The 19,779-nt window shown below is 38.5% G+C and overlaps 2 protein-coding genes across 2 annotated transcripts; both read right to left on the minus strand.

The window, feature by feature from the left end:
• Positions 1-388: 388 nt before the first annotated feature.
• Positions 389-2,153, minus strand: LOC141837226 (uncharacterized). Its single transcript, XM_074724669.1, has 2 exons — positions 2,135-2,153; positions 389-1,599 (listed from the first exon to the last, which is right to left on the minus strand). The coding sequence occupies exons 1-2, from the start codon at positions 2,151-2,153 to the stop codon at positions 389-391; spliced, it is 1,230 nt and encodes a 409-aa protein (XP_074580770.1).
• A 1,404-nt stretch (positions 2,154-3,557) lies between these two features.
• Positions 3,558-11,262, minus strand: LOC141837227 (uncharacterized). The gene is made up of 9 exons (XM_074724670.1): positions 10,929-11,262; positions 9,727-9,794; positions 4,837-4,973; positions 4,556-4,756; positions 4,376-4,483; positions 4,225-4,294; positions 4,040-4,147; positions 3,856-3,942; positions 3,558-3,690 (listed from the first exon to the last, which is right to left on the minus strand). Exons 1-8 carry the CDS (start codon positions 11,260-11,262, stop codon positions 3,856-3,858), a joined length of 1,113 nt encoding a protein of 370 aa, XP_074580771.1. The 3' UTR covers positions 3,558-3,690.
• Positions 11,263-19,779: the final 8,517 nt, after the last annotated feature.

Here is a 19,779-nt window from a genome sequence, read left to right on the forward strand (position 1 = left end):
ATATTTACTATCCCCAAATTTTTTAAGAAATTCATTGAGTAACTTGATTGTAGATTGGTTGACACATTAGTCTTTCCCTATAAGGGATTGTGGTTTGATGCCAAAGACTTTGATGATAAACTTCTCAAGGGAAGCTTACTTATTGTTGTTACATGCCTCACTAATGTGCAACCTAGGATCTAATTTGTTGTTAGAGGAGGGGTAAATAGTGATTATACATTTTACAAGCGACAGATTGACAAATTAAATTCTCAATAAAGCAAACAGAGGATATGTAATAGAATGAACAAAAACTAACTTAGCAAAATTTAACTTTAACTTTTTATGAATGTTTAGCAACTAACTTTATCATGTAACATCTCAGCTTGTTATGCAATGGTTTGTAATATCATGCAAAATAAAAAGAACTATGCCCCTTTCCTACTGATGTTTTTTTCCCAAAGGTTGATCCATCGCCAAATCTCACCCTCCCGGTGATGGTTTCATCTAGTTCTTGAAACTTCTCGCGATGGCTGGTCATGTGATTGCTGGCACCATTGTCAAGGTACCAGACGTCTTTATCTTCTCCTTTCTTAACATTGCGATACATATCCGGTAGGAATCTTTCTTCGCTGAGTAGAATGATATCCTGCTGCTCAGGCCTTGTGTGAGACTCCTCGTGGGACACGGTCATCATCAGTGTTGGCTCTTCATCGGTGGCACAAGTGAGGTGAGCCTCATCACGCCGCTTGTTGTAGCATTCAGACGCATAGTGTCCCATTTTCTCACAATTGAAACATTTTATATGTCTCTTGTCACGAGCGCCACTGTTGTTGCCGCTAGTGTCTCCTGCACTGTCTTGGCACTGCGTACCACGGCCACATCCGCGCCCTCGCCCACGGCCACGCCAATTGCCACGATTGGAATTGCTGGATCCACGCCCCTTGCTTCCTGATGAAGTGTCCACGTATCTCCCCTTCTGTCGCATTTGCCATTCGGCATGAGTAAGTAGGAGCTCACCTTCAGTGTTGTTGGTGTTGCCATGTAATCGTAGTGTTCGTTCCTCGTACGCCTTCAGTCGCCCTATAGCCTCCTCAAACGACATAGTCTCAAGATCGTGGAACTGCTCAATACCGGCAACAATAGGGAAGAATTTATCAGGGACAGAATCGAGTAACTTCTTTACCAACGAGGAATCTTCAAGCGTGGCACCAAGGGTGGAGAATTTGCTGCTCATGGCGCTGAGTTTGCCAGCAAACTCATCAATCGTCTCGGTCTCCTTCATCCGGAGGGCGTCAAACTCGCTCTTCAACGTTTGTACGCGTGCCTTCTTCACCCGATCACTACCAAGATACCTCATCTTGAGGCTATCCCAGACTTCCTTCGCCGTCTTCTTTTTTGCGATCTGGAGAAGAATGTCTTCAGGGACACACTGCAAGATATATGCACGTGCCTTTTTGTCCTTCTTTGCATCTACCTGGGCTCCTTCTGCTGGCTCCACCGTCTCCCAGACTCCCTGGGCATCAAGAATCGCCTCTGTCTTGATTGCCCACACAGTATAATTGTGAGGGTTTAACATCGGATAAGGAAATGACACTCCGCCGTTCTCCTTCGCAGCAACTTATGGGATGCTCGACATTTTTGTAGAATCGTGGATTCAAGGCTCTGATACCAATTGTAGGGTCCCCAAGGATGTCTGTATCTCCACAATAGTATGATATTGTCCACTTTGGGCCTAAGCCCTCATGGTTTTGTTCTTGGGCTCTCCCCAAAAGACCTCATACCAATGGAGATATTTTCCATCCTTTTAAACACATGATTTTTCCCATGTATTTTAGATGTGGGACTATGTTTGCACCTTTGCAACCCAACAATCTCCCCCCGTTTTATAGGACAGATCAGAAGCTGTGTGGGGCCGTTGGTGAAGGATTCCACAGAAAAAAAAATTGAGATCAAAAAGATTAATTACTTGCCTTTAACCGAGAAAAGGTTAATTTAACCTAAAAAAAATGGTTATCTCACTGGCTGCTGTTTGAGTTAAATCGTCAATTTAAATTAATTGATCGAATTAGCCCATGCCATCCAATAATTTAAATAGATTGAATTAAAATTTTATCAACCGATTTTAAAGATGAATTCAAGTGAATCGACCTACCTAGATCCGTGACTCGCATGAGTTAATCTGCGACCCGCGTGAGTTAGTCAGCAAGTTGAAATTTTTTATTTTTATTTAAAATTTAAAATTAAAAGAAAAAATTCAATAAATTAGTGGGCTTAGATCTGTCTAAATCGTAATCTAAATTTAAAATCTTTAACTTGATCCGTTTAAATTGCACTCTAAATTTAAATATTTAAATATTTTTTATTTTGATATGTCCGTGGATTGATTCACCTAATCCACCATTTTGAATTGGGTTGAAAGTTTTTTAACTTGCCAAGTTGATGAATCAGTCTGTTCTAGTCCATTTTATGATAAATTTATGACGGATTAGTCTGCCCTACTTGTGAGTTTGATAATTCTAACTCAGGTAAGTAATGTGGCAGACATATTTAATCAAAGATTCCCAAAACAGGCTGGATCTGCTATCGTTAAAGTGCCGTGGTGGTGCTGCCAACGGGATCTGGCATTCATGTAAGAGCGTTGAAGAGCCAAAGATCTGCAACTAGAACTAGAAGTCAAATGGATTACTTCATGATGAAATACATTAATTCATTAAAAATTTATTAAATGATAGAACGGAGCGGGCTGTCTTATTAATTTGACGGATTAAAAAATCTTTAATTCAACTCAATTCAAAGTGAGTTGTAAGTTAGACAGACTAACCCACGGACCTATCAAAAAATAAAAAAATTAAAATTATTAAATTTGAATTATAATTTAGATGGATGAAGTTCACTAATCCATTCACTACTAGAAAAATGTTAATAGACAACGCGAAAAACGCGTTGTCTTTGTGGGGTAAAAAGCGTTGTAAGAGGCCCTGTTGTAAAAGGGGTCCCTCAACGACAACGCTTTTTAAGCGTTGTCTTTGTTAACATCGACAACACCTTCGCAACGCAGAAAAAGCGTTGTAAATATTACAACGTTTTTTGCGACGCTTTAAAAACGTTGTTTTTAATAGGTATGACAACACATTTTGCAACGGTTAAAAAGCGTTGTAATTGTTTTACAAATTGCTTGGGTTTTTGCAACGTTTTTAAAAGCGTTGTCTTTTGATTTTTTTAGCAGTAAATAAGAATTAATATATTTTGTAAATACAAAACTATTGGCTACAAAATTTACTCAATCAGAGGTACAAAACATACAACTTATATTCACACAAAAACCATTCTTACAGCAGGTTCATAACATACAGCAGGTCGATAACATACAACTTATACAAGTTCATAACACAAATTCAATTTACAACTTCCAACATATAAGCTCCATAACAGGAGCAGGTCCATAACAAAGGTTTCAAGGCAACAGCAGCAGAAATATCATCACAACAGCAGTAGAAATATCATCACAACAGAATATCCTCCAACAGCAACAGAATATCATCACATCATTACAGCACCATGTATCAGCAGCAGAAATATTGGCACAACAGCAGCAGATTTAGCAGCAAGTGCATCACCAAGTATGGACACAACATTAGCATCACCAAGTATCAGCAGCAGAAATATGGGCACAACAGCAGCAGCACAACGGATATCAGCATTCCATACCTACTCATAAACAGCATCAGCAGAATTAATCACAAACAGCAGAATTAATCACAAACAGCAATCAACGGATATCAGCATTCCATACACAACAACAGCAGCAGAATTAATCACAAACAAATATATTTATTACAAATAAATGCAATTATGGAGATCATGATGCCATACCTACTCATAAATATGATCTTGTATACAGTCTGCCACCTCGGAACGCACCTCATCAATTTCTGCCCGAGTGTACTCAGCTGCCTTAAACTATGAACACACATATAGATTAAGTTAATTCGAAAAACAATCAACACTGACTTTGCAAAATGATAAATGGTTTATATGAAGTGATTTGAACAAGTACTATTGATCGTAGTCCATCTCTTTCAATAGTTTCAATTTCTGCAATAATCTGTCTCATAAATCTCATGACATAATAACCACACTGTTTCCCATCTGGTTGCCGTGGAGCCTGTGGTAATTGGACTCCAATATCAGGTAAAAGACAAATACACACATCAAGACCATATCAAACATAATTACACATACCTGTAGTAGTTCCCACACTGGTTTTTTCCGACCTTTTCTTCCCTTGTTTGAATTAAACAGTCTCAAGGCCCTACATGTTAATAAAATATGATATATTAGTGTTTTAACATGTGAATGAAATGCCCAATCAAATTACCCAGTTTGTCCTCACATTTCCACTATATATTTCCAATCGTCATAGCGCATTCTATGACTTAGAGAATCCAGCACATAAACAAGCTCCGTGTAGGGTTGAATGACAATGAGAATCCAATGAAAACTGCACATAAACAAATAATTAGCTCATCATTTAAATAAGTTATCAACAGGGATAAATAAGTTAGCAACTCACCCGACATTACATGGGACCAAAACTAGTTGATCTACTGATGCAGAACTCAACCTATCTGATAACACAGTAGCCCTTTGGTTTAACTGTTCAAGTTTTCCTTTGTTGTCACGTGGAGTTGTCATTATAAATGGAATGCTGTGTGGATTCATGAATCTGAATTTCCCTCTGATGGTATCTGTCATCATGTTTTTATAAAGATGCCTACCATGACAAATATAATACAATTAACATCAATCAGCATACATATACTAAAAAGAAATTGTTGATATAAAATCACTTACCATATGTAGGCAACTATACAATTGGCTGAAATTTCATCTAACTGATACATGGGAACAATGTCCTCAAGGTGCAAAATAAGTTCAAAATCATGACCAAACACATCATGTTCTAAAACTACTAATATAAATTTGCCGTCCTGTAAGGCACGCATACTATAACAATACAACATACGTAATTAATTTCAAAATCAAGATTTACGGCACCCTCACGTGCTAGTGCATCGGTACTTGAAAGATAAAATTATCACTCAAGATTCAAATCTTTTAGGATTCAGTTCATAAAGAATAAATTCTATTCGTCTAACAAATCATTTGTTATCATAATTTATCATCCTTCCATATAAATCTTAAGGCGGACATTATCCTCTTTATTCACACAAAATCAAGATTTATAGCATTCGAAATGGAATATGAGATTATGAGGTCAAAATTCTACATCTTCGACCATAAAATATAAGATAAATTAAAAGAGTCGTAAAAATTAAAAGGACATCATGATAAATCATTAAATGACCTTTTTTTAAAATAACATCCAATAGAGATTTCATTTAAAATAAACTATCCAAAATAAAATATCAAATTTTAAGATTTAGATTGTAATAATTTGTAGATAGTTGTTATAATGCGTAATAGTTGATGTAGGATCGAAAAGAGCGCTAGAGCGAGGGAAGGGTGAAGAGTGTATTTCACTTTTTTACTTATTTTTGAAAATTCGTTTACAAACTTTAAAATACGCAACGAAAAATAGCAATTAAGACAAAGTGAGGACACGTTTATTTTTATTTAGCTCATAGCGTCTAGCTGTTACTTCAAAACTTGCAATCCTTGATTGCTTCCAATGGGCAATGCACTAAAGGACTCTTTCTCACAACGAGAAAGAGTCTCATTTTTTACAAGATAAAGAACAATAACATGTTTGTCGTTCCTATAAAACAAAGCACAAACGACAGAATAAAAGTAAGCTACTTGTTACCAACTCTAAGTAGAAGTTGAGCGTGATATCGGTGTAGCATCCTGGCATTACAACAGCGTCTTGGGAGTGTAGAGCGCGTGAACAATTGACGTAGAATTGTTGTAATTATTATTCCGAAGACTTTGTACACGTCTGCTTATATTGAGCAATACCCGGTGCTCCAATCTGCTGTAACTACTCACTTAGCATCTATGGGCGCTTAGAATGCTAATGTGGAGATTGTCAGATCAGCTTTGATTCCGCCGCGTCTAATCCTTCTTCAGGCGCTTGAAAGTTGAGGTGTCCCGACCAATCAGGATTTGTCATCTCATCCGCCTCACTAGCCCAAAGAATCAACATTGAGCACCCGGATCTAATAGGGGTACCTGATGCGAGCTCAGATTGTCGTTGTAAAATGAGTACACCAACTTAATTAATACCGAATCCCATAACTAAAGTAGTATAGGGTAACTCGAGTCATCTCCCAACGATTGTAGACAATGTACGATAATCCTAGTAGTTATTGCAATTGAGGATTTGAATTTTTCTCTGTTTGGATTGGATGGGGGTTGTTGTCTTAAGTTCTAATTCTAAATAATGGAATGAACACTAAGTATCAAGAACAAATTGCATTAACACAGTAAAGAGTGCAACAAGTAAATAAATGCATTAACAAACAAACAAGCAAAAGAAATCTAAGGACAAACAACATCCAAAACTGTAGGAGGAATTTAAAAAAATACTTGACATGCCAAAAGTCTAATCTATGCTCAGAAATGGTAGATAAAGTAAATCTAATGACTCTCCCTATGTTCTTGGTCGGAGGTGGATGCGAGGCGACAAAAACTCCATAGAAGGTGCAGTGAAGGAAGGAGTCCCCAACTTCAATGCAATCCCTGTGGTTGATGTAGCGGATGGGATGAAATGGTGGAGAAGAACTCCTTGGTGGATGGAAGGCGGCCGGATTAAAGAAAGGAAATCCCCTTTCCTTTGTTCCGATGGTGGTGGTGGATGAGATGGCGGTGAAGATATGAAGGTGGGTGGCGGCTAGGGCAAGTCCAAAAGGAAGAATACTTTTTCTTCACAAAATTTAGCTTTTATACCCCCTAAAAGCAGCCCTGCGATACGACCGTGTCTCAAGGCACGACCTGTAGAAGTAGTTGTTCGACAAAAGAGGCACGGTCGTGCCTCTTAGGCACGGCCAAGAGAAAGCACCCCTCTGTAGAAGAGGTACGACCCAGAATAGGAGGCTTTCTGGAGGGGAGTCACGACTGTGCCTTTTAACACACCCTAGAGAGGGAATTCTTCTATGCACCCTGAAGCAAAGTTGTATATCTTGAATTTATATTCATTTTGGTAGGTGGCACGTCCCGTGGTTCCATCTAAGCTAAAGGTTATGGCTGTTTTATTTTTGATTTGCAGAACTGTCTAGATGAGGTACGACCGTGTTTTGAGCCCTGGAAAGATGAGGCACGACCGTACCTTGTGAGGCACGACCTTGGCAAGGTGAGGCACGACCATGCCTTGTGAGGCACGACCCTGGTAGCCTCTAAAACCCTTCAAATGACCTCTAAACACATCAAAATGTGCTCCAACTTGATCTAACTTCATGGCTCTTTAAGTATCCTACAAAAATATATTAAAAATATTAGATTCATCCCCATATCTGTAGGAATAAGCAATATAATCTAAAATAAGTTCCTACTCATAAAATATGTTAATACTCAATAGTTACACAACGAGAGGAGCAAAAACATCAAGTATTAGAGTCAAAATGAACTATAAAAATGTATGTTATCAGTACCTGGACTGTCCGAACGCCTGAACCCAATAGGGGCGCCTAGAGTATGAATTTTCTCCAACCTCATTTTTTTTGCATCAAAGAGTTAACACAATACAAATTCACTACAGGAAATTAAGTTTAGATAGATTTTACAACTGTCTAGTCTTGACTTTTGAGCTTCCAATGAAACCCTAATTCAGATTGACGCCTATTATTTCCTTCAATGGAACGTGCTCTCACATACTCTTCTCAGGAGAGTTACCTTTCGACAAACATCAGGTACTCCAAACTTATTTGAACTTTTGCTTAGCATCCAATCCTCTAACCCCTAGGACTTCCTTTTAATGCCCGACCTTCGTTGACCCATCGATTTGCAAAATGTCTAGTCTACTGAGCTGCCAAGACTTTTCGCCTGGTGTCTTTGATCTGCCAAGACTTCTTACCCAGTCCCACTGACCAGAACTTCTTTCTTAGCCTCCAATTAAGACTTTCCTTGCTCAGCCTCCAATTAGGACTTTTCTGTGCTACCTGCACACTAAGATTAGCTCGTCAGCACACACCACAATTTTAACTTGAGCCCTTTATCATTATCAAAATATAAGTTCGACTATTTAGTGTTCCTGTTATATTGGAGAGGTATCCTAGGACAATCTCCTTAGATATTATTTTATTTATTAGATAAATAAAATTATTATTTGAGTATACATTCTCGATGTATTTGATTTGATCTTAAACTCAATTACTGATGTCCACAATACAATGCATAGCATGAGAGGAATTATGATTGGATCACAATTTGTGGGTATCTCTACATGTGCAATTATGTACGTATTGAAATATTCTCTAGTTGATGAATTGATGAGATTGAACATTGTCAATTCTATGAGACTAACATATGTTAGACTCATTGGTTTTGTCAAGCAGCCGATTTTCACTAGCTGAAAATATTGGGATGTTGACAGTTAACCTATGGAAGTTGGTTAAGGATAACTAATTCATTAGGAGTGACCTGCCATAAGATTTCATGTGGTTCTATAAATGCCTATGAATATCTCATTATAGCTTGAGTATAAGGTTCCTCTAACTTGAGGAATTCAAGTCATCTTAGTCATGGAGACTTATACTTTGACATCTCAAGCAAACGTCTCTATGGAGGTGTAGACCCAGGATGATTGGGTATAAGTCGAAGTGTTAGAAGGTATTTGAGTAGCCAAAAGAGGATTCACCACTCCTTTAATTATGAGATGTATATTCTATGACCACTCATCAGGATTGTTACTCGTAAATTTTTGGCCAAAGCTAAAACATGTCAAGAGGATAGTCCTCTTGACAGTTGTTTTGAGTAACTTGAATCTATAGGACAAGAAACTACAGCTTAGGTTAGGTGTGACGTAGTCAGCCTAGTGAGGACTGACACATAGACCATGTTTTAAACTAAGTGGGTATAAGATGGTGAAAGAAATAGAGACATGATTAATCGTAGTTGTTGAAGGGTTCAAAAGTGGTTTTGGAATCAATTATGATTTTTCATTTAATTGGGGGTCATGATGTACATTAGGTGTCACTCATGATTGATCCGTAATTAATGGTTAATTATGGGCAGCTAACATAAATTGAGAGCCTATACAGTCACACGCACTATGAGTTTCTCCAAGAGACATAAAATGAATTTGAGAATTGAATTCTCAGATCGAAAGAGATCGAGTCTAATTGGACTAGACGAAGGACAAATATGAAAGATATTATCGGAAAGGAAGCGGAGATGGTCCACGTCTTTTGAAGACAAAGTGAGCCCCTTTGGTTTAATTATAAACCAGATTGGTTTGATTTTAATTAAAGGTTGTTTGATTTTATACTAATTCAGTTTGGTTTTGAACCAAACTTGAAGCTAAAAGATAGGAGTTTGGTTTAATAGATTATGTTAATATTTATTAATAAATTTTTTTCCATTAAATACCTATAAATATATCACTTATAAAGAGTTATTAACATGGATTAAAAATTAAATTGTTAGGTTTTAAAAATCTAAAAAACTCCCCTCTTCTCCTCTTGCCACCACCCAAACAACCCCCTTCTCAAGTTGGCGCTGCCCACTTTTCTTAGGTCTTCTTGTTGCTGTTGGTTAAAGATATAAGCAGTTTCGGTAACTGCCCACCACCACCACCACCACCATGTTCACCACGGAGTGCACGTTGTGCACTTCGTGGAGAACACAACCTCTCCCTATTAAAGGAAGAGAAAAGCCCTGAACGAGACATAGAAAACCTGCGGAGAGAATCCGAGTTTTCCCTGCGCTCGGGTGTGTGCTCGGTGTGTGGTTGCATCCAAGATCAGAGGCGAGGACAGGCTGCCGGAGGGAAAAGGAAGAACACCAAATCGAGGATTTGGTTTGTGGAACATAAGGAGCCTTCCCTTTTGGTGATCGTTCCTTCGACACAAGCGATCCCACCCGGAGTTTCTCGCTACAACAGGTACAAAGAAAAACATTGGTATCAGAGCACTATTTTTACTTGTTTGTAGTCATCGTCCCAAGCGACAGCGCATAGGCATTGCTCTCATTTTTTTTTCTGTTTGGTCCATCTCTGTTCTTGGTTGAAGACGCGAAATCAACTGCCTGTAGTAGCGTACAGGCACTGTCCGCGACCAGCAACGTGTCCCCTGATGCCGGCGAGGCTGGCTTGGAGCTAGCGGCTGGTGTTGGCGACGAGAATCACTCACGGGGTGAGCGCTGGCTTCGGCATGGCAGGCGCAGGCCCTGGTGCCGGCGAGGCTGGCGCTGGCAAGAATGGTGCAGGCGACGGTACTGTGTGTTTAGGGCAAAGAAAAAAAGGGGAGAGGCAGGTGGAAGAAGATAAGGGCACGGGAGTGATAATTGACATTTTTACCAGATAAATTAGGATTAGATTGGACAATTTTTTATTATATTTCATGCAATAATTGGGTTGTTAAGCTTAATTCTTTATCTTGGCGGGCTTTGTGGTCTTTATTGTAATTTTCATTAATTTATGGGAATTTATGGATATTAATTTATGTATTTAATTTTACAGAAAATTAGAGTGGAAATAATAATATTTGAAGGTCTAATTAGAAGAAAAATCAACTCTGGCTCAGCTTGGGTTTGACTCAGCTTTAATTCGGCTCAACCAGATTGAAATTTTGGGTTCAAATGGAGTTTAGCCAATGCAATTGAATTCAATTCAAATCATAGCGAAATTAAATCCAAATCTCAGCCCAATCAAACCCGGTTCATTTCCGTCAGCCGGTTCGGTTCAATCACTTCTCGCCAGTTCAGAGCTAGGTTAAAAGGGAGAAGCGGTTCACAGAGAAACGGGAGCTCGATCGTGATTTGGAAGCTACAGTGTTTCCCAATCGTGACACCGCCACTGTTCATCTTCTTCCCCACCTTCCCGTCGTCACGATTTCGAGTTCTGTCGCGCGTGACACCGCCACCATTTTCCTCTTCGATCAGCCACATACTTGCGGCCGGCGTCCATGAAGACCGAGAAGCACCGACGCAAGCGCAGGGGACTCTAGCGTGGGTGATTCGCTCCGGTGAGCAGCCCTCTTCAACCCTCTGGTTCGTCAGCGCCGTGGGTGATTCGCTCCGGCGATTGGTGGCCGGTAGTATTCCCTTCAGTGAGGTTTCTAGCCGTGGGTGATTCGCTCCGGTCGGTTCTTCATTGATCCGCATCCACCGAAGCTTGGCACGGGACGCCGGGCTGGGCTTCGATCACTTCCTTCACCGAGGACGCGAGGTAAGGTCTTGTTTGGTTTTCTTTGTCTGTGATTCGTAGCAGGGGTGAGCTGAGCAAGAACCGAAGCTTGTTTCTTCTTCCATTTGAGCTCGCCGAAATTGGCTAGTTCCGGCGGCGCTCTTCCGTCCATGTTGGTGTGAATCGACTTAAATGGTGTTGTTGCTGCTGTTTGGTGCTGATTGGAGCCATTCATCCACCTCCACAGTCATCTCCTCTTCCCCTCATCTCCTCTGTTCTGAGCCGAAAGGGAGTACTCCAACCCTAATTCTAACCTAACCCTAGATTTTCGTGGTTTAATTTTCTATTCTGTTAGTTTGAAATCAAAACCCCCCCTAATTGTTTGTTGGATTTCTTTTTTTGATTGCTATCTTAGCATGTGGAATTAGATGTCTGTTCTTGGTGATTGAAACTAGGAAGCACAACTTTCTGAATTCATTGAAGATCTGAACTGTGGTTGTTTTTAAGGTTCAAGTGTTGTTTTAAATGAAAGTTGACCAATCAATGAGTCATTGGGATGTTGGAATTGTAGGAACAGATCGTGTACTTGTATGAGTAATGGAGTTAATTCATGCTTGTGGATAAATCAGATTGTGTTATGAAATTGTGTTTCTGATTGGTGTTTAATTGAGATGAGGTTAGTGTTTGGAACATGTTTGAATTGCTGTGGATGAATTAGCTGTATAACATGATGCTCTGTTGTTGTGTAGAATGAATTGTTTGAGCATGGATTTGGACAAATTGTTGGTTGTTGATAAGGCATGTTGGATTAGTGTAGCGTGTTGTAAATTAGGTTTTGTATGACTTGTAAAATGATTGTATAAAATGTTTGAGTTGTATAAATTCCTTGTGATTAGTGTACAGCTTGTGTGGATTAATTTGTAATGTGTATTAGAGTTTGTTTTGTAATTATTTGTAACTTTGTTGTACTTAGGGAAGTATGGCTTATTGTATATGGGAAGTAGAGTTCAGGTTGTATGATGGTTGTAGTGACTAACCAATTCATTGATCCTGTAATTAAATTGTACAGTAATTTGTGTAAAGGTTGCTTGATATGTATAAGATGTATGCTATTGTTCTTGTTTAGGTTTGTGTGGTTCTGATTGATTCAATTGTAGTGATCTTATGTTAGGATTGTATCATATTGTTAGATTGTACATAGATTTTTCGTTGTGTATGGTTAGTGTGTATGTGGTGTCATGTTGTATGTTAGGATTTATCTTGTATATTGACTCATGTTAATAAATGCGATTTATCTAATAAATTATTGGATTTGTGATCTCTATGTTGTTGTAATATGACAAATAATTCTTTGATTTGTGTGCTCTTGTAAATATGATTGTTGGTTGTTGTTTGTTAGTGTAAATCATGGTTGTAAGTTAAATAATTAGGTTATAAATAGTTAGGATGAATAAAACACAATAAAACCTCTGCACCAAAGGTCTAGGAAGAACTCCCTATCATTGAGTCCAAGAGAGACGACCCAGACCTCTCTATACACTTTAGGCGATAGTTAGGGGTTTGAAAAATAAATAAATAAATAATTTTGATGAGGTGTGAGTGACAACAAATAAGAAAATAAAAATATATAAATAAAACAATCCCACAAAACACCCACATCAGGGAGGAATTGAGAACGAAGAGTTTTTTTTTGCTTTTATTAAAAAAAAACAAGGAAATTTGATTAATTGGATCAGGGATTCAATGGAAGCCCAAATCCAATCTAATTGGGTCAGTCCAATATGGTTTAATTGGAAGCCTAGGAACACAAAAAAAGGAGGATAAATGAGTGGCTCCGGTATTCGAACTCTTGGTTTCCACGGTAACAGAGAGGAAGGCTAACCAATAGACCGCAACATTCGTTTATAAATGGAATTATTTCATTTACATATTGATCAAATTAATTAGGTTGTTCAATTCTGCTCAATTAAGCCTATTGGGCTTCCTAATTTTGGTAATTGGGCATTATTATCAAATTAATTGGACTATTCATGAATTAATTGGATTTCATTGGAAGACCAATTATTCTAATTGGACCAGATTTCTAATTGGGCCAATTTTGGGTTTCAATTAAGAATGGTCTAATTTGGAAGTCATTTGTCCAATTGACTCAAACAAGTGAAATATCAAGTGCTCTGGCACGGTGACAACACTTGAGATAGTGACAACCAAGTATAAATTGGACTTGGTTGGTTAGACTTGCAAATGTTGACATTGGTCAACCATAGTCATAATTGAGAAGTTGTTTGAACAACTTATACTCAAGAAACAACTCAATAGGCTTAGTCAACATGGTTGGAGATGATGAGAAAACTAAATATCATGTATGGTGCTCAGGTGCCTGGGGTGCTTGGAGCTAATGTGATATTTTAGTTCTCATGGAACACTGCCATGTTGAGTTTTCAAGGTGTCAATTGACTTGTCAAAGGATCAGTTGACAAAGCTCCTACAAATATAGAAGATTTGTTTTTCTTAATTTATTGTGTTAGTTTATGCCTGTATAAATTAAATTAAGCTGGTATATGTGCTGGTTTGTCAGTTTTGTACTGACTTCATTAATTTCAATTTTTTAGATGGCACGGATGATTACTACTATGACTCGTCGTGATGTGATGCATAATAAGCTGAGGGAAGCTATCCAGTGGATAGAATATGACCCAGCTTATGGAGTTAGTGGACACATGGGGAGATTGGACAGACTGTTTTGGCGCCTAGAGATGCAGGATTTTCTGATTCTGGACAACTACAGGATTTGAGCTTTGATTCGTTCATTGCCTGAAAATCTGTGTGATGTAGCACTTCAGATATGGGGGCGCTATGAGAGGCGCATTTCATATACCCAGTTGTGCACAGAGCTGCTTCACTATGCAGATTGTGAAGAGGATCCAGAAGAAGATCCAAAAGAAGACTCTATAGAGGATACTTCTGTGGAATATTTGGGTTCGTCACAGGATTCTGTGTTCTGGCATCATCCAGATAGCATCCCAGCTGAAGATATTTCTGTTCAGCCTAAAAAGATAGGCTATGTTTGGATTATTCTTGCACTAGTGTTTGTCCTAGTGAGAGTGATAGTTGTTTATCTAGTTTATTAGAGTTGTTTTCTAGTTAGTTATGAGTAGAAATGTTATATGTAACATTTAATATAGAGTTCTTGTTATTTATTAACAATAAACAGTATGTTACTTTAATAATATGTTCATTTTATGCTATTTGCTCTACATGATGCATGATATTTATTAATGTATACTCTTTAATTGGTTTATTATGAGTATAATTAATTAACTTTTTAACCCTAAACCCTAAACCCTAAACCCTAAACCCTAAACCCTAAACCCTAAACCCTAAACCCTAAACCCTAAACCCTAAACCCTAAACCCTAAACCCTAAACCCTAAACCCTAAACCCTAAACCCTAAACCCTAAACCCTAAACCCTAAACCCTAAACCCTAAACCCTAAACCCTAAACCCTAAACCCTAAACCCTAAACCCTAAACCCTAAACCCTAAACCCTAAACCCTAAACCCTAAACCCTAAACCCTAAACCCTAAACCCTAAACCCTAAACCCTAAACCCTAAACCCTAAACCCTAAACCCTAAACCCTAAACCCTAAACCCTAAACCCTAAACCCTAAACCCTAAACCCTAAACCCTAAACCCTAAACCCTAAACCCTAAAACCCTAAACCCTAAACCCTAAACCCTAAACCCTAAACCCTAAACCCTAAACCCTAAACCCTAAACCCTAAACCCTAAACCCTAAACCCTAAACCCTAAACCCTAAACCCTAAACCCTAAACCCTAAACCCTAAACCCTAAACCCTAAACCCTAAAACCCTAAACCCTAAACCCTAAACCCTAAACCCTAAACCCTAAACACTAAACCCTAAACCCTAAACCCTAAACCCTAAACCCTAAACCCTAAACCCTAAACCCTAAACCCTAAACCCTAAACCCTAAACCCTAAACCCCTAAAACCCTAAAACCCTAGACCCTAAACCCTAGACCCTAAACCCTAAACCCTAAACCCTAGACCCTAAACCCTAAACCCTAAACCCTAGACCCTAAACCCTAAACCCTAAACCCTAGACCCTAAACCCTAAACCCTAAACCCTAGACCCTAAACCCTAAACCCTAAACCCTAAACCCTAAACCCTAAACCCTAGACCCTAAACCCTAGACCCTAAACCCTAAACCCTAAAGGTAGAGAGAGAAAGTAGGATAGTGAGAAAGTGAGAGAGAAAGGTAGGGAGAGAAAATGAGATAGAGAGAAAGAGAGGGAGAAGGTAGAGAGAGAAAGTGGGATAGAGAGAGGAATGTAGAGAGAGAAAGAGAGATAGGTAGAGAGAGAAAGAGAGCTAGGTAGAGAGAGATAGAGAGAAAAGGTGGGATAGAGAGAGAAAGTGAGATAGAGAGAGAAATGTAGAGAGAAAATGAGAGAGAGAAAGAGAGAGGTAGTGGGAGAGAGAGAAAATGAGATAGATAGAGAAAGGTAGAGAGAAAGAGAGGGAGAAGGTAGAGAGAGAAAGTGCGATAGAGAGAGAAAAGTAGAGAAAGAAAGTGAGATAGAGAGAGAGAGATTGGTAGAGAGAGCAAGATAGAGGGAGAAAGTGTGATGGAGAAAGGTAGGGAGAGAAAGTGAGATAGAGGGAGAAAGGTAGAGAGAGAGATAGGTAGAGGGAGAAAGGAGAGAGAGAAAGAGAGATAGAGAGCGAAACTGAAGAGAGAGATACATAGAGAGATATATAGGAAGTGAGATAGATAGTGAAAGGTAGAGAGAGAAGGTGAGTGAGAAAGGTAGAGAGAGAAAGATAGAGGGAAATAGAGGTAGAAAGGTCGAGAGAAAGTGAGACAGAGGGAGAAATATAGAGAGAGAAAGTGAGATAGAGAGAGAAAGATAGATAGAGATAGGTAGAGAGAGAAAGGAGAGAGATAGGTAGAGGAAGAAAGATAGAGAGATAGGTAGAGAGAGAAAGAAGAGAGAGATAGTGATAGGTAGAGAGAAAGGTAGAGTGAGAAAAATAGAGATTGAGAAAGAGAGGGAGAATGGTAGAGAGAGAAAGTGAGATAAATAGAGAATGTGAGATAGAGAGAAAGTAAGATAGAGAGAAAGGTAGAGAGAGAAAGTAAGATAGAGAGAATGGTAGAGAGAGAAAGTGAAATAGAGAGAGAAAGGTAGAGAGTGAAAATAGAGGAAAAGATAGAGAGAGAAAGTGAGGGGAGGAAGGTAGTGAGAGAAAGTGAGATAGAGAGACATGTAGAGAGAGAAAGATAGTGAGAGAAAGGTAGAGAGAGAAAGATATAGAGAGAGTGCGTGTGTGTGTGTGTGAGGGAGAGAAAGGTAGAGAGAGAAGGAAGATAGAGGAAGTGAGAGAGAAAGGTAGAGAGTGAAAGTGGTATAGAAAGGGAAAGTAGAGAGAGAAAGTAGAGAGAGAAAGTGAGAGAGAGAGGGAGAGATAGGTAGAGAGTGAAAGAGCAAGTAAGGGAGAGAGAGAAAGATAGAGAGAGAGTGGGAGAGAGATAGAGAGAGAAAGTGAGATGAAGAGAAATTTAGAGAGAGAAAGTGAGATGAAGAGAAATTTAGAGAGAAAAAGTGAGATAGGTAGAGAGAGAAAGTGAGGTAGAGAGAAGTAGAGAGAGTGAGATAGAGAGAAAGGCAGAGAGAAAGAGAGAAAGTTAGGTAGAGAGAGAAAGTTAGGTAGAGAGAAAGATATGTAGGATCGAGTGCACATGAGAGGGGGGTGAATCACGTGCTTTTTAAAAATTCATTGGTTTAAAACCAGAGTTAGACAATTTAAGCTTTGAAAAGCGTGCAGCGAAAAATAAAAAATACGAAGCGGGAAATGCACACAGAAGAACACAAAACGATTTTACTTCGTTCGAAGCCTTCGGGACTCTTACTCGAAGGTCCAGGTTCCTTGAACCTTTGCGTTGGGCAATCCACTATAATCCTCACCGGCGAAAACCCCCCGATTAAGAGATTTGAATACAAAGGATAGGAAGTGTGACAACCCCACACTTCCTATTTATAAATTAAGTACAAGTAGCAAGAACAATGTTACCAAACAATTTTGTAGATTGTTGATTAGCTCCGTGTGTTGGAGTTGTCTTCCGACAGCAAGTGGGCGTTGTCGTGTCGAAGCTCGGGCTGCCGCAGAAGTACGTTGGTCGAAGATTTATTCAATTCATGCACTGACCAAGGCTTTATATAGATACGATTGAGTTATCTAGATCTGCAAATATTTTAAAAAAAACATAAAACTTGATTCACTTCTTGCAGTTTATCTTATTCAGGATTAAAGAATAATTCAAATTATATTTATTTATTTATAGAAAATTTTATCCTTCTTAAATAATTATATACTCAAGTTCAATATTACCTAAGCCAATTACTTTAAGTTTACCGTTGTTTCCAAAAGCAATGGTCCCTAGTCTTTTGTACTTGAGTTCTGTAGATTTGGTGTGATCCCTATCCATATACTTGGAGCACCCACTGTCAATAATCCATTTATTTTCCTATAGTTAAGTAAGGGAAATTAAGGTTTTGCCCATTTAGGTTGAATTGAGGTTCACAATTAAAAAAAACTAAAGCACGGTTAAAAAAAAATAGAAAGAACTTTGAAAATAGAATTTTAAATTTTACAAACTTAGAAAGAATTTTGAAAGTAAAATTTTGAATTTAAGAACTTATAAATAATTTTGAAGATAAAATTTTGAATTTAAAAACTTAGAAATAAAACTTACGAAAAAATTTAAAAAATAAAATTAATAATAATAAAGATTAATTTTGCAGTGTTTACATGCAAAATTAATTTTATCCATAAACCAAATAAATCCTATAAAATAGAGTTAGTATAATATATTAAAACACATAATATTAATTAGATCCTGTCAATCCAGACCATGATCTAACCATGACTCAATTTAGATCACCCAAGTGGGTCTAAGTTGGACCGCGTCTAAAGTCTAAAATTGGACTCGTCCTGACTGGATCCTAAACTCCAAATACCACCCGTCAACATCTGTTGGAGATAAAAATTCAAAAAAGCTACTCCTTCCGTTTTAGAGAATACGAATCGGTCGCACAAAACCCTCATTTAAAATATAGCGGATCCTAAGAAAAGGAGACGTGCTTTCACGAAGAAAAGCCTCAATATACATCAATGTAAGTGCTTTCTCCATTTCACTTTAAGAAAACACCAAATCTATTCTGTTCTATCGCCATAAACGAAGTGAAGAAAGGGATTAGTGTTCAATTTACAAAGAAATGGAAGCGATGCTTGATGAAACACACTCCAACAACAGCGACGATATTGGTCGAGCTGCACGGAGCTACATCAATGGATTTAATCTGGAATCCGCCTCAGATTCAGTCATTACACCGATGAGAGAAGCCAAGCAATTACGGGGAGCGATTAAAGAAGAGAGAAGAGACATCGGCGCGTGCATCCCTTGTCTGTAACTGCGAAGCAGCCGCAGGGGCAAAGCAAGGTTGTCGCCCGCTCTACTGTCTTGCCCATCGCTACGGCAAATTATGGGAATTTGATCCTCAAAAATCTAAGTTTTTCTAACTTCATCCCTTAAATTTTATTAGAGCAAATTTAAGAAATTTCTAAAATCAAAGATCGCCCCGACAATTAATATCTACCAAAAGCATGCTCCAATAATTTTGTTAGCAAATTGACCGTCTTATCTATTTTTTTCATAATAAAGTATTAAAATTATGATTTTAAAACAATTAGAAACATGAAATTGTTAACTTAAAATCTATTATATTTGTAAATCAATTTGTACGGAGCTTGGATATCCCAAAACTTAAAATATTTGCCTGGAAATGTTATATCCAATTGATCATCATTAGTCTTCTTTTGAACAAAATGCCCCCAATTATTTTCCATGGCGAAGATAAAATAAATTTGGATGTTTAAATCGGCAATAACGAAGAAATCATATCCCGTTTGCTAAGTATACCAAGCAATTTAAAGCCTACAGATGGTGACGCATCGCTGCCACTTCTACGCCATTTCACGTTGGTCCCTACCGCATCAACCGATGACACCGAGTCACCGAAATGGGTAGTTAAGTCTGGGAACTGGACCAGCAACCTATGGCAAAGACGCGTTCCCTGGTTGGTAACTGGACCTAGATAGGAAAGCCAGAAACGGACCTAGATCGGAAAGCCAGAACGAGCATGAGTGACACCGCATTGCATTTTGTCGTCTCAATTATTTCCTTTCTTCCTTCTATTGTCCTTTCCTTTCATTTCCAATGGATCCTTGCATCAATTATTTCCTTCTTTTCTTTTCCGAAATGATCTCAACTCGGTCTACCAAATGGATCTCGATCAGCACCTGCTCTTTCCAAATTCGTCTCCTCTGATTAAGCTTTGCCTTGATCTAAGCTTGTTCTATCAAAATCAGCTAAGCCTTCTTGATCCGCACCTGCTCTTCCCCAATTGAC

This window comes from Curcuma longa, chromosome 11 (genome assembly GCF_044706935.1).
Source record: "Curcuma longa cultivar G26 ecotype Majalengka, Jawa Barat chromosome 11, ITB_CL_G26_1.1, whole genome shotgun sequence".
NCBI lineage: Eukaryota > Viridiplantae > Streptophyta > Magnoliopsida > Zingiberales > Zingiberaceae > Curcuma > Curcuma longa.